Consider the following 15,961-nt stretch of genomic DNA (forward strand, 5'->3'; position numbering starts at 1 on the left):
CCATTTGGGGGGTGAACCAACAGAAGGAAGACCTTTCTTTCTGTCTCTCTTTCTCACTGTTTAACTCTATCTGTCAAATAAATAGATTAATTAATTTAAAAAAAAGAAGTGGAAAAACCAACATTCAAACCTGCAAGGATTTCTTAATGATGATGCTTAATTTTAGTTGGATGTGTCACAGTCCAGCTGACTGTACATACTCTGTATAGTCTCTGCACAGTGGAAGTTAAAACTTTCAAAAGACTCTATAGGCAGCAGTTCAGCTAGAAATATCAGCCCTGAAGAGGTAGAAAATTTGAGCGCATCATCTGAAGACAGTTTTGGCACCATCTTCTCTCTCATCAGGATCAACATTTTCAAGTAAGACAATTTCATGGTAATAGGAAACCAGGTTCCATAACTGAACAAAAAGGTGCTGGTCAACTCCCCTGTCTCAATAATCAGTCTATTACATAAGAAACAGAACATGGTCAAGGACACACATGCACTTGATTCATTTTTGTCTGTTTCCATTATCAAGTTTATTTAAAAGTGAATTTTATATTAATAAATATAAAAAGGCATCATTCATAACAAAGATACAAGCCAAAACCCCTGCAATAAAACCTTCTATTTTCATAAGTATCAAGAATACAACAAGGAAATGATTTGGTGCAGCTTTCTTAAGGGATCAGAGAAAGGACATTGTTTTAAACAAAAAAGGCAAGATCAATAACCAACAAACAATGTCAGTTTTACAGAACTAGATGATTCTGTAACATTTCTCTTTGGGTTCTTAGTTTTCAAACTATAGATCACCCTGAAGAAGTGGCAACTAATGACATGTATCACCATCAAAATGACAGAGGCCAGCTGAAGTTCAACTTAGTCCTGCATTGTTTCACATCATTTAAGTATTCCTAGCATAGGACATGTTACGGAACAAAACTCAAAGTAGAAATAAAAACATTATTCTGCAATGGAATAAAGGCAAAAAATGTTTGAGTGTGTTAACTTTTAAAGCTTTAAGCATTCCTGTTTAACCAGCATTTAAAAAATTATATAATCATAAAACCAGCAAAGGTTAATGGGAAGACAAAGAAGTACAAATATGTGAAATGATGAATTAGGTTAAAAGTTTCTTTGTACTGATGATGTTTATACTGCCTCTTGGGGATGGTGCTGTGGTGCAGTAGGTTAATCCTCCTATGGCCTTGGAAAGCAGAAGATGACCCAGGTGCTTGGGCCCCTGCATCCACATGGGAGACCCACAAGAAGCTCCTCGCTCATGGCTTCAGATTAGTGTAGCTCTGGGGAGTGAACCAGCAAATGGAAGATGTCTCTCTCTGTCTTTGCCTCTCTCTATAACTCTGTCTTTCAAATAAATAAAACAAATCTTAAAAAAATATACTGCTTCTTCATGAATCTGCAAGAACTATTATAAAAATTACATGCAGACTGAGGGCAGTCCTGTTCCAGAAAGCACAAAATAAAACAAAACAAAAATCTAAAACTAGGAAACAACAGTTAAGCTCCAAAAGATATTTTTGAGATTCCATTTTATAACTTTTATTTAGTAAATATAAATTTCCAAAGTAGAGCTTCTGAATTACAATAGCTTTTTGCCCCACATAACTTCCCTCCCACCTACAACCCTCCCCTCTCCCACTCCCTCTCCCATTCCATTCACATCAAGATTCATTTTCAATTATCTTTATATACAAAAGATCTATTTAGGACATATTAAGTAAAGATATCAACAGTTTGCACCCACATAGAAACCCAAAGTGGAAAATACTGTTTGAGTACTAGTTATAGCATTAATTCACATTGTACAACACATTAAGGACAGAGATCCCACATGAGGAGTAAGTGCACAGTGACTACTGTTGTTGACTTAACAAATTGACACTCTTCTTTTTGGTGACAATAATCCCCCTAGGCTCTTGTCATGAGTTGCCAAGGCTGTGGAAGCCTTCTGAGTTCACCGACTCTGATCTTATTTAGACAAGGTCATAGTCAAAGTGGAAGTTCTCTCCTCCCTTCAGAGAAAGGTACCACCTTCTTTGATGGCCCGTTCTTTCCACTGGGATCTCACTCACAGAGATCTTTCATTTAGTTTTTTTTTTTTTTTTTTTTTTTTTTTTTTTTTTTTTTTTTTTTTTTGCCAGAGTGTCTTGACTTTCCATGCTTATAATTCTCTCATGGGCTCTTAAGCCAGATCTGAAAGCCTCAAGGGGTGATTCTGAGGACAGAGTGCTGTTTAGGACATCTGCCATTCTATGAGTCTGCTCTGTTTCCTGTTTCCCATGTTGGATCGTTCTCTTCCTTTTTAATTCTATCAGTTAGTGTTAGGAGACACTAGTCTTGTTTATGTGATCCCTTTGACTCTTAGACCTATCAGTATGATCAATTGAAAACTGAAATTGATCACTTGGAATAGTGAGGTGTGTTGGTACATGCCACCTCGATGGGACTGAACTGGAATCCCCTGGCACATTTCTATCTCTACCATTTGGGGCAAGTCAGATTGAGCATGTCCCAAATTGTACATCTCTTCCCTCTCTTATTCCCAATCTTATATTTAACAGAGATCACTTTTCAGTTAACTTTAAACACCTAAGAATGCTTGTGTGTTAATTACAGAGTTCAACCAATAGTATTAAGTAGAACAAAAAAATACTAAAAGAGATAATGTATTAAGTTGTTCATTAACAGTCAGGGCTATGCTGATCAAGTCACTGTTTCTCATAGTGTCCATTTCACTTCAACAGGTTTCCTTTCTGGTGCTCAGTTAGCTGTCACCGATCAGGGAGAACATATGATATGTGTCTCTTTGGGACTCGCTTATTTCATTCAGTATAATGTTTTCCAGATTCCTCCATTTTGTTGCAAATGACCGGATTTCATTGTTTTTTTTTTTTACTGCTGTATAGTATTCTATAGAGTACATGTCCCATAATTTCTTTATCCAGTCTGCTGTTGATGGGCATTTAGGTTGCTTCCAGGTCTTAGTTATTGTGAATTGAACTGCAGGAAACATTAATGTGCAGGCAGCTTTTTTGTTTGCCAATTTAATTTCCTTTGGGTAAATTCCAAGGAGTGGTATGGCTGGATTGTATGGTAGGGTTATATTCAGGTTTCTGAGGCATCTCCAGACAGACTTCCATAGTGACTTGACCAGTTTGCATTCCCACCAACAGTGGGTTAGTGTCTCTTTTTCCCCAGATCCTCACCAGCATCTGTTGTTTGTAGATTTCTGTATGGGAGACATTGTAACCTGGGTGAGGTGAAACCTCACTGTGGTTTTGATTTGCTTTTCCCTGATTGCTAGTGATCTTGAACATTTTTTCATGTGCCTGTTGGCCATTTGGATTTCCTCCTTTGAAAAATGTCTATTGAGGTCCTTGGCCCATCTCTTAAGTGGGTTGCTTGTTTTGTTGTTGTGGAGTTTCTTGATCTCTTTGTAGCTTCTGGTTATTAACCCTTTACCTGGTGCATAGTTTGCAGAGATTTTTTCCCATTCTATTGGTTGCCTCTTCACTTTCCTGACTGTTTCTTTTGCAGTACAGAAACTTCTCAATTTGATGCGACTGCAATTGCTAATTTTGGTGTTGACTGCCTGTGCTTCTGGGATCTTTTCCAAGAAGTCTTTGCCTGTGCCTTTATCTTGCAGGGTTTCTCCAATGTTCTCTAATAACTTGATGGTATTGGGTCATAGATTTAGGTGTTTAATCCATGTTGAGTGTATTTCTGTGTAAGGTGTAAGGTAGGTGTGTCTTGCTTCATGCTTCTGCATGTGGAAATCCAATTTTCCCAGCACCATTTATTGAATAGACTGTCCTTGCTCCAGGGATTGGTTTTAGATCCTTGATCAAATATAAGTTGTCTGTAGAAGTTTGGATTGATTTCTGGTGTTTCTATTCTGTTTCATTGGTCTATCCATCTGTTTCTGTACGAGTACCATGCTGTTTTGATTACAACTGCCCTGTAGTATGTCCTGAAGTCTGCTATTGTGATGCCTCTGGCTTTGTTTTTGTTCTACAAGATTGCTTTAGCTATTCAAGCCTCTGGTGTCTCCATATGAATTTCAGCATCATTTTTTCCAGATCTGAGAAGAATGTCTTTGGTATTTTGATTGGTATCACATTGAATCTATAAATTGCTTTTGGGAGAATGGACATTTTGTTGATATTGATTCTTCCAATCCACGAGCATGGAAGATTTTTCCATTTTTTGGTATCCTCTTCTACTTCTTTCTTTAAGATTTTGTAATTCTCATTGTAGATATTTTTTACATCGTTGGCTAAGTTTATTCCAAGGTATTTGATTGTTTTTGTGGTTATTGTGAATGGGACTGATCTTAGCAGTTCTTTGTCAGCTGTGGCATTGCCTGTGTATACAAAGGCTGTTGATTTTTGTGCATTGATTTTGTATCCTGCTCCTTTGCCAAACTCTTCTATGAGTTCCAATAGTCTCTTAGTAGAGTTCTTTGGATCCCCTAAGTAAAGAATCATATCATCTGCAAAGAGGGATAGTTTGACTTCTTCCTTCTCAATTTGTATCCCTTTAATTTCTTTTTCTTGCCTAATAGCTCTGGCTAGAACCTCCAGAACTATATTGAATAACAGTGATGAGAGTGGGCATTTCTGTCTGGTACCAGATCTCAGTGGAAATGCTTCCAACTTTTCTCCATTCAATAGGATGCTGGCCATGGGTTTTTCACAAATTGCTTTCATTATATTGAGGGATGTTCCTTCTATTACCCAATTTGCTTAGAGTTTTCATCATGAAAGGGTGTTGTATTTTATCAAGTGCTTTCTTGGCATCTATTGAGATAATCATGATTTTTCTTCTGCAGTCTGTTAATGTGGTGTATCACATTGATTTGTGAACATTGAACTATCCCTGCATACCAGGGATAAATCCCACTTGGTCTGGGTGGATGATCTTTCTGATGTGTTGTTGCATTCTATTGGCCAGAATTTTATTGAGGATTTTTGCATCTATGTTTATCAGGGATATTGGTCTTTAATTTTCTTTCAATGCTGCATCTTTCTCTGACTTAGGGATTAAGGTGATACTGGCTTAATAGAAATACTTTGGGAGGATTCCCTCTTTTTCGATTGTTCTGAATAGTTTGAAAAGAATTGGAGTTAGTCTTCTTTCAATGACTGCTAGAATTCAGCAGTGAATCCATCTAGTCCTGGGCTTTTCTTTGTTGGGAGGGCCTTTATTACTGTTTCAATTTCTGTCTCAGTTATGGGTCTGTTTAGGTTTTTGATGTCTTCCTGGTTCAATTTAAGTAGGTTGCATGTGTCCAGGAATCTATCCATTTCTGATAGATTTCCCTGTTTGCTGGCATACAAGTCCTTGTAGTAATTTCTGATGATTCTTTTTATTTCTGTGGTGTCTGTTCTTACATTTCCTTTTTCATCTCTGATTTTATTGATTTGGGTCTTTTCTCTTCTTTTTTTAGTTTAGTTAGTTGGGCCAATGGTGTATCTCTTTTATTTTTTCAAAAAAACCCAGCTCTTCATTTGGCTGGCTTTTTATAATTTTTTGATTCAATCCTGTTGATTTCTTCTTTGATTTTAATTATTTCTCTTCTCCTACTAGTTATGGGTCTGGTTTGCTGCAGATTTTCTAGATCCTTGAGATGCATTGGAAGCTCATCTATTTGGTGCCTTTCCAATTTCCTGATGTAGGCACCTACTGCTATAAGCTTTCCTCTTAACACTGCTTTTGCTGTATCCCATAAATTTTGACATGTTGTGTTGTTATCCTCATTTAATTCCAGAAAGTGTTTGATTTCTCTTTTGATTTCTTCTGTGACCCACTGTTCATTCAGGAGCATGTTGTTCATCTCCAGGTGTTTGAATATGCTCTAAGGATTCCTGAGTTGCTAATTTCCAACTTCATTCCACTGTGGTCTGAGAAGTTGCATTGTCTGATTCTAATTCTTTTGAATTTTCTGAGACTTGCTTAATGGCCTAGTATGTGGTCAATCCTAGAGAAGGTTCCATACACTGCGGAGAAGAATGTAAATTCTTTAAATGTAGGATTGAAAGTCTGTAGATATCTGTTAGATCCATTTGGGCAATAGTGTCAATTAAATCTGCTATTTCCTTGTTGATCTTCTGTCCAGTTGATCTATTTCTGAGAGTGGAGTATTGAAGTGCCCCAGTACTATTGGATTGGAGTCTAAGTCTCCCTTTAAGTTCCTTTACATACCTTTTAAATAAACTGGTGCCCTGTAATTAGGTGCATATACATTTATAATAGTTGCATCTTCCTGTTGAATTGATCCCTTAATCATTATATAGTGCCCCTCTTTGTCTCTCTTAACAGCTTTTGTGTTAAAGTTTATTGTGTCTGATATTAATATGGCTACTCCAGCTTTTCTTTGGTTTCGGTTGGCATGGAATATCTTTTTCCAACCTTTCACTTTCAGTCTGCATGCATCTTTGTTGGAAAGATGTGTTTGTTGTAAGCAGCAAATAGATGGGTTTTGTTCCTTAATCCATTCAGCCAGTCTGTGTCTTTTAACTGGAGAGCTGAGGCCATTAACGTTCAATGTGACTATGTATACGTAGTAATTTTGCCCTGCCATTTTCCCAAAGATATTTTCTAGTATATGCTTTGAACTTGTGATCTTTTACTGCGAGGTTTTCTTCCTTTACCTTCTTTCATATTGATGGCCCTGTTTCTGTTTCTGTGTGTAGCACATCTTTAAGCATTTTTTGCACAGCTGGATAAGTGGCGACAAATTCTTTCAATTTCTGTTTGCTGTGAAAGGTCTTTATTTCACCTTCATTCACAAATGAGAGCTTTCCAGGATATAGTATTCTGGGCTGTAAAGATGACACACATTTTATTGCTGGTGAGTTGACTGAGATGTGCTTTTAGTTCATCCCCAATCACTGCATGAACAGCAACCAGACAGAAGACACCAGCTTCCTGAACACTGCTCTCAGAGTTATCATAATCCTGTATTAGGACTAGCATAATTTCTGGCAAAAGTAGGTTAAGGGTTTCCTTGGACTTTCTTGCTATCACTTTTGTTTGCATTTTGATTGCAGCCAGGCTAATTTGGTAATCTGTAGTTTGGATGATAGGACCAAGCACTTTGATACATTGCTCTGGACTAATTGAAGTAGCTAATACTGCTGCAGCTTCCTCAGCAGATCTCATCACCTCCTTATGAGGATCTTTATGTGCTTTCAATGTTTTCATCACAGTCAGTTCTGCATAGTTTTTATTTATTTATTTATTTATTTGACAGGTAGAGTTATAGACATTGAGAAAGAGAGTCAGAAAGAAAGGTCTTCCTTCCATTGGTTCACTGTCCAAATGGCTGCGCAGATCTGAAGCCAGGAGCCAGGTGTTTCTTCTCCCATGTGGGTGCAGGGGCCCAAACACTTGAGCCATCCTCCACTGACCTCCTGGGCCACAGCAGAGAGCTTGACTGGAAGAGGAGCAACCGGGACTAGAACCCAGTGCCCATATGGAATGCCGGTGTCACAGGCAGAGGATTAATGAAGTGAGCCATGGCACTGGCCCCTCTGCATAGTTTTTAAGTCTTGCTGGTTGATGCCTTAGGATTTCTTTCAAAACCTTTAATGCCAAAGTCCTAATTGTTGGCTCTTTATCCCCAAGGGTTTCAAGCAATAAAAGCAATACTGTTTTGAAATGTTCATCCTAATCCTTGAAAGATTTTTCCTATGCTAGTTTCATGAGTTCATAGAGGTTGACTTTTCTTCCACAAGTTCATTGTGATTAGGCAACTCCTTCAATAATTCTGCCCACTAGGTCAGAATGGTCTAGGAAAAGATCATCAGGAAACTGGTTGGCATAATCATCACTGGAATTTTAAAATCTCCTGGATCCATCTGATTGGCTAGAGTTTCTATGTAATTAAGGATAGAAACCTTCACCTTCAAGCTTGGTGCTTGGGTCTGATCAACTGTAAATCTCACTAGAATATTAAACTGAAGATCAATTGGAAAAGATTCTCTGGTGATATCAGGGGTTTTCTTAACTTTTGCCTGAGCAGACCCAAGCAAGTCAGCACCAATTTTATAAGTAGCTGTGTCAGCAGCACAAATGACAAATCTTGAGGCTCATCCTTGTGGACCTGTATCAAATCCACTAGACTCTCCAAAAACACATTGAACACCCTGCCATGAGGATCAGCAAAAATTCTTGTGAAAACATCACATAATCTTTTCAGTTCAACTTGACTTAAGGTTCTCTGATTTTTTAATAAGTTCTGCAAACCCAGGAGTCCTTCCTTCCTTTCTGACCAATTTGAACTAGCACATCTATTAAGGACTTTTGAAACATCTTCCATCTGCTTCAGATACATAGGAATACTACCATTTCAAGAACTATATGAGCCTTCTAAACAAGCACTAGACACATCGCTATCGGCATCATCACCTGAATACATTCCCTATGATTCATATCTTTGAGCAGGTTTTTCAGGGCATCTGCTACTGCCTCTTCCACATTGGAACCTGTGTTCAGAACATGCATGGCACTGACAGAAGATGACAGTCAGCTTGATTGGCTGATCTCATACCCTAGATGCAGGGGCTGAAAACAGCAAACAGGACTTGCATCCCAGCTGCTCTCCTGACTTGCTTCCTGGCTGCATACCTGACTCATACTTGGTGGAGGAATATTACTACTCTGGGCAACTGAGACCTTGATGGACTAGCCTTTCTGCTACATCCCTGGCTGCCTGGTATCTTTCTTCTTTTCTGCACTGGGGGCAAATTGACCAGGACTCTTGGAACACCAGAGCTCAGGATAACCTGACTGGCTATCAGGTTGTGGCTGAGAGAACATTTTCATTCAGATTTGTCCTCTAGGACCCATCTTGGCATTTCCCATGCCAGTATGTGGTGCTGAAAGCTCTGCTATCACTTGGCCTAGGGAAACCTAGGAAGCTGGATTTAGGGCACCTGCACCCACCTGCACCCAACTGCCCACTTTGCAGACTGTCCAGAAGCATGATGTGCCTTGGCACCAGCAGCAGCATTCACATCAATGTTCGTGAACACTGCAGACTTCCTGGAAGGGAACTGGCTTTGCTGCTACCTGCTGATACTCTTCCAGCCACAGCTGACAGATTTTCTGTAGACCATTTGGAAGAAAAGGGGCAATTGAGACTTTCTTTTGAGCTAGATGAGGACCTGTCTGATTGTGGAAGAGATGCTACACTGCTGGAACTCTTTAAGCAGGTTTGAAGACTCTTTTGATAAGATTGTTCAAGGGAATTATACAGTGTCTCAGCTCCACCAGGAAATAGGTTCTAAGACCCATATATGTGTTTCTTGTTTCTACTCTTGCCTCAGCATCGGCATCAGCATTATGAATTGCCTTCTTGATAGTTTTGACCAAGACAGTTGCATGTCTTTATAAAGAATGAGTCTGTCACTCTTGCAACAGCAAATCTAAAAATTCAAATGAAAGCCTTCTCACAGACTGATTTTGATGTGCAATTGCTTGTTTTTTTTTTTTTTTTTTTTTTTTTTTTTTTTTTTTTTTTTTTTTTTTTGACAGGCAGAGTGGACAATGAGAGAGACAGAAAGATCTTCCTTTTGCCATTGGTTCACCCTCCAATGGTCACCGTGGCCAGCGAGCTGCGGCCGGTGCACTGCGGTGATCTGATGGCAGGAGCCAGGTGCTTCTCCTGGTCTCCCATGGGGTACAGGGCCCAAGCACTTGGGCCATCCTCCACTGCACTCCCTGGCCACAGCAGAGAGATGGCCTGGAAGAGGGGCAACCGGGACAGAATCCGGCACCCCGACCGGGACTAGAACCTGGTGTGCCAGTGCCACAAGGTGGAGGATTAGCCTAGTGAGGCACGGCACCAGCCACAATTGCTTGTTATTAAAGGTATAAGTCTGGGCACATGAGTATTCTGAATGATGAACATGATTGTTGCATATCCAGAAGTTGCCGTGACTGTTCCAGCTATGGTAATGCAAGCTTCCTGAACCACTTGAGATTTAAAATCTTTAGCTGAAAGTTTAAGTGACCCATCCAATAAGTGTAAATGTTGGAGAAAGCAATCATATTGTGCAGCTCCAGCAACCAGCAGTGACTGGCATGCTGATCCCAATCATGTTTATCATCTGACAAAATTTCCCTGATTTTATTTAAAGTTTCTTCAAGTTCTTGACTAGAACAGATCTGAGTAGAAGGGACATCTGTAAAAGCTTTTATAAAATCTTCCTTGTCAACTGCTCCAGAACCTCTTTTAGAAGCACCTCCAACCTTAGGGCCACCTGCTGAACCAGGTTTCCTTGCACTATTGACAGGATTTCTGGATGTTTTAGGTTCAGGAACCTTGAAGGCTGAAGTGGCTGATGATGGCCCATTTTCCAATCAAGATTTTTTCATCACCAAAGCTTTTATCTTTGCAGACATTCAAAATCATACCATCTGAATTTTGCACCTCATTAAATTTGGCAACGATCATTTTTTATCTAGCAGAAGGAATTCCTCTTGTTAAAGATCTACTCACACTTTCTCTCGCACATGTCTGTAAATCTCCACTATAGCCAATATTGCAGCTCCTCTCACCTATTAGAATCCCCAATAGGACACACAAATGTGGTACCAACTTGCTGAGGACTAATGGCTGAGTCCCAAAAGTGTTTAATGCTTCAATAAGACACAGACATGTGCCTTCTCACGATTAAAAATTCTTGAAGCCAACAGTCCCTTATACATACACAGGTAGTGCTACTTCATTCAACTTCAATATCTCTGAGCTTCATCTCAAACCTTGTTTTTGGCATTTCCCATTCTATTAAAGTTTCAATAATCATTTCTATATAAGATTTAAATTGCGTTGAAAATTTATGAAAAAGGCACTTAAAATTGCCACTCCTATAAATGATACCTGATAGTTGCTCGACCTCATCCAGCCAGTGAGTGCATCGATGATTTTGGCTCGGTGGCTCTGGTCCTCTTCCAGGTCTGAGATGGCACTGGGGGTACTGAGATACAACAGGAGCTCCTGGACAACCTGCAACCTGACACTGATGTCCTGCTGCAACACCTGGGTGCTGAAGTACTCCATGCTGCAGGGTTCCACGGCTGCAGCCAGTGAGGGGCCAACTTTCACCCAGCCTCTAGTGTGGGTTGGTGCCAGGAACCCACAGGAAGTGCCTTGCCCACCAGAGGTGCAGCTCTCAGGGCTAAGCTGGTGATAGGAGCAGTGCCAGGTGCCCAGCAGCCCCCAAACTAGTCAAAATTGGCATCCCCTGGACTCCAGCCTGCTTCCGTGGCAATTTTTGGCTAGGAAGTGAAATTCATTGTTTGAAAATTGAGTTAGTGAGAACTGTAGGTGTTGGGTTTAAAAAGGGGAAAGGCACAAAATTGCTGCCTTTATTGTTTCTAGTTTTTGAAACTTGAGTTATTTGTAAGTGAACTTTAAGCCTTGATTTTTAAAAAAAGATTTTTAAATATTTTATTTATTTATTTATTTGAGAGGTAGAATTATAGAAAGTGAGAAAGAGAGACAGAGGGAAAGGGTTTCCTTCCGTTGGTTCACTCCTCAAATGGCCACAACAGCTGGAGCTGTGCTGATCCAAACCCAGGAGCCAGGTGCTTCTTCCTGGTCTCCCATGTGGTTGCAGGGGCCCAAGTACTTGGGCCATCTTCTGTTTTCCCATGCAATAGCAGATATCTGGCTTGTAAGAGGGGCAGCCAGGACTAGAACCAATACCTATATGGGATGCTGATGCCGTAGGTGGAGGATTAACCTACTGTGCCATGGCTCCAGCTCAAGCCTTGATTTATATATATATATATGTGTGTGTGTGTGTGTGTGTATACACACACATATATATATATTTAAAGACAGAGTTACAGAGAGAGGTAGAGACAGACAGAGAGGTCTTCCATCCACTGGTTTACTCCCCAGATGGCCACAATGGCCAGAGATGCTCCAATTTGAAGCCAGGAGCCATGAGCTTCTTCCATGTCTCCCAGGCAGTTGCAGGAGTCCTTGAACCATCTTATACTGCTATCCCAGGCCATAGCAGAGAGCTGGATTAGAAGAGGAGCAGCCAGGACTAGAACCAGCACCCACATGGGATGCTGGCACTACAGGCCAGGGCTTTAACTTGCTGTGTCACAGCACTGGCCCCTGATTTTTATATTTAATTAGGCTTCTGAAGGTCAGACATCTTGCAAATTTCAAAGAAAAAATGTCAAGAGCAAATAATTTTTTCACATATTTAGAAAAACTTTAGAGAATTTCAGCAATGCTCCCATTACTACTGAATTTGTGTTTTCTTTCTTTCTATATTTAAATAGTCCTGTAGTTATTCAGGGCCTCTGGGGAGAGTGGGTCTGACTGAATGCAGCAAATGGAAAAGCATAAGGCTGTAGTCACCTGCACTTTTCAGTCCTTTTTCAATCCCCCAGCGTGCTACCTCCTAGTGTAGGGGGTTGAGAAATTGCCAGAATGTCCTGAGCAAACTCCCCTGTGGTGGACATTGTTTTCACACTGGGAGAAAGGAAGAGACTGTGCAAAGATGCCCAAGCTGAGACAGGAAATCTGGGGCAAGTGATCATTAATTAGGCTGAGCAGAAAGCCTTGGTTTCTTCCCCTGAGCTTTTATGTGAACAATGGCCACTCATAGTGTTCACAGACTTTTCAAACTTCCCTCTTTTGAGCTTCAGCATTCCATCTACAACTGAGGGCCAGTGTTGCATGCTGTTTTGAAAATGATTTGGGAGACTCAGAGCTGTAATAATACATCAGGTACTGGAGTGAAGGTTTTGAACTTCCAGTAATAAGTACTGTGATTTAGAAGAGGGAGGCAGAGACATGGGAGATGGAAGTGTTGTGAGAGCATTACTGAAGACTAGTTAGGGCAGGGCCACAGTGGACACAGTACTGGAGGAGTGGCCAGGCTTTCTCATCTTTACTTTCCTCCCTAAAATTTTAGATGCATCTCTGTTTTTTCTTTTCTTTTTCTTTTTTTTTTAACAGGCAGAGTGGACAGTGAGAGAGAGAGACAGAGATAAAGGTCTTCCTTTGCCGTTGGTTCACCCTCCAATGGCCGCCAAGGCCGGCATGCTGCGGCCGGCGCACCGCGCTGATCCGATGGCAGGAGCCAGGAGCCAGGTGCTTTTCCTGGTCTCCCATGGGGTGCAAGGGCCCAAGCACTTGGGCCATCCTCCGCTGCACTCCCTGGCCACAGCAGAGAGCTGGCCTGGAAGAGGGGCAACCAGGACAGAATCCGGCGCCCCGACCGGGACTAGAACCCGGTGTGCCGGCGCCGCTAGGCGGAGGATTAGCTTAGTGAGCCGCGGCGCCGGCCAATGCCTCTCTGTTTTTAAATTCTGTCATCTTTTCAGAATATAGCAACTCCCTTTCCTTGTATTTACTTTTGAGAGCAAGTAAGGGGCTAAGTTCCCATTTATTTTATCCCTGTTCTGTTCAAGATTTGTGCTCCATATTTGCTAGAATGTTGATGGCCATTGCATTAATGCATCCATGGTGACAATAACATCATTCCCTCCTCAGAGGCATCACCACATTTTAGATTTTGAGACCATGTGTGTCAAGCCACAAATTCATCCTCAGGTAGCTGTCACATCATAGCTTCTATAAAGTTGAGGTAGGAAAGGGGGGTGGGATGGTTGTGATTCCTGAGACCCAGAGGAGCTTTCTCATAGCATCCTGGCTTTTTCTGACTTCTCTGGAGTCTGCTTTAGAAGCTGGACCTGCTTCAGGCACTCTAGGGTGAGTAGACCCTACACAGTGGGCTCAGAGGTCTCAAGGAAGACCTGGGTGCTTTTTTTCTCTCTGCTTTCAGCTCTTATGAATTGAAACATATCCTTCTCTTCCATCCTCTCTCTCTTTCTCTCCATCTACTTTCTGATACGCTTCTCATTCTTTTAAGCGCTATTGCAGCCAATCTCCAAAATGATCCCCAATGATCCTTATCAGTATTCACACCCTTTGCACACTCACTGAGTCCGAGACAGCCCTGTAGAAAAGGTAGTATGTCATGGAAGAGATGACATGTGACTTTTGAGGCTGTTGTAAAGACCACTCCAATCTGCCTTGGATCAATTCCTCTGAGGGAAATTCTCATGCTGCAAGGACACCCAGGAAACCCTGTGTACAGGCACATGTATGTAGAAATCGGGATATAGCCAAAGTCCAGTGACAGCTTGTCAATCATGTGAATGAGCTTTGAGTGAGTCCATCAGCCTCAAACACTCAGAGGACTGCAGCTCAGTGGGTGTCTGACTTCAGCTGCAGGAAAGACCCTGCACCACACAGCTACTCAATCATTTTCCACATTCCCAACTCACAGGATCTGTGAACAGTAACGATTAATGATCTAATGATTTTTAATGCCAGAGCTGGGATAATTTCTTGAGAGCAACCTTAGATGTGTACTAAATAAGTACATTTTTGGTAGGTGGAAAAGAAAATTTCTTGGCTTGCTTATTGTCTTTTATATCTAACTGTGCTCAAAGACTTTTTTTTTTTTTACCTCATACAGTTGTTCTAGAAGCATGCAGTGGCAGCAGGGAGGCATGTACATTATGATCCTGAAGTGCTTGGTGTGTACTTTGAGGGCAGCTGCAGCAGTTACCATATTGCATGCCTTGGTTGTTCCTGGCTTTAGGACTATAACTGTCTTGCAGGCCTACACCATTAGGCTGCATAAACCTGTTGCTGTGGGAGCTGCTTCTATAGTAAGTAGGAGGGGAAGAAGAGAACCTCAACATTGGGCACTTGGGAAACAGGAGGAATAGGACCCTTTCAAAGAAAAATGGGCTCATATTTTTGAAACTTTCTTTTTTATTTGTATTTATTTGTTGAAAAGACAGTTATAGAGCAAAAAAGAGAAGGAGAAAGGAGGGCAGAGAAAGAGGGAGAGGGAGAGAGAGAGAGAGAGATTTCATCCACTGGTTCACTCCCCAAAAGGCCACAACAGCTGGGGTTGGGCAATGTCAAAGTGAGGAGCCAATCACTCCATCCAGGTCTCCCACATGGATGGCAGGAATGCAAATATTTGGGCCATCCTCCACTGCCTTCCTAAGTACATTATCAGGAAGCTAGATCAGAAGTAGGGTAATCAGGACATGAACTAGTACCTATATGAAATGCTGGCACTGTGGGCTGTGTCTCAACCCCTTGAGGCTCAATGTCAGACCCTGGGCTCATTTCTTGTGGTTAATTTTTCTGGGGTCTTTCTTTAGAAAAGTAGCATATTGGCAGACAGCTCTGTGATGTAGCAGGTAAAGCTGCCACATGTGGAATCAACATCCCATATGAGAGCCAGTTCATGATCTTTGTGTTCCACTTTCCATCCAGCTCTTTGCTGATGTGCCTGGGGTAGCCCAAGCACCTGGGCCCCTCGAACCCTGTAGGAGACCCAGAAGAGGCTCCTGGCTCTGACCATTGCAGCCATCTAAGAAGTAAACAAGTGAATGGAAGATCTCTCTCTCTCTCTCTCTCTCTCTCTCTCTCTCTCTCTCTTTCTCTCCCTCTCCCTCCATCTAAATTTTTTTTATTTGACAAGTAGAGTTATAGACAGTGAGAGAGAGACAGAGAGAAAGGTCTTTTTCCATTGGTTCACTCCACAAATGGCCACTATGGCTGGTGCTGGACTGATCTGAAGCAGGAGCCAAGTGCTTCTTCCTCATTTCTCATGCGGGTGCAGGGGCCCAAGCACTTGAACCATCCTCCACTGCCCTCCTGGGCCACAGAAGACAGCTGGACTGGAAGAAGAGCAACCAGGACTAGAACCCAGTGCCCATATGGGATGCTGGCACCACAGGTGAGCCACGGCGCCAGCCCCTGTCTAAATTTTTAAAATGAAAACAAAATAGGTAACATAAAATATATACCAGGGAGAGTCCTGGTGACATAAAAGGACATCAGTAGACATATAAAAAAGGAAAAGTGGCATATTTTACCTATAGCAGA

General features: G+C 41.4%; 1 protein-coding gene across 1 annotated transcript in view; it reads right to left on the bottom strand.

Annotated features, from left to right (window-relative positions):
- LOC103347276 (uncharacterized) overlaps positions 1–15,961 on the bottom strand; it is a 366,450-nt gene that overhangs the window by 53,105 nt on the left and 297,384 nt on the right. Inside the window, 1 exon segment of the mRNA XM_089313651.1 lies at positions 10,898–11,094. Within this exon segment, the coding sequence (XP_089169777.1) occupies positions 10,898–11,094 (197 nt within the window).

This window comes from Oryctolagus cuniculus, chromosome 15 (assembly GCF_051225735.1).
Source record: "Oryctolagus cuniculus isolate XC-2025 breed Fujian yellow rabbit chromosome 15, ASM5122573v1, whole genome shotgun sequence".
Taxonomy (NCBI): domain Eukaryota; kingdom Metazoa; phylum Chordata; class Mammalia; order Lagomorpha; family Leporidae; genus Oryctolagus; species Oryctolagus cuniculus.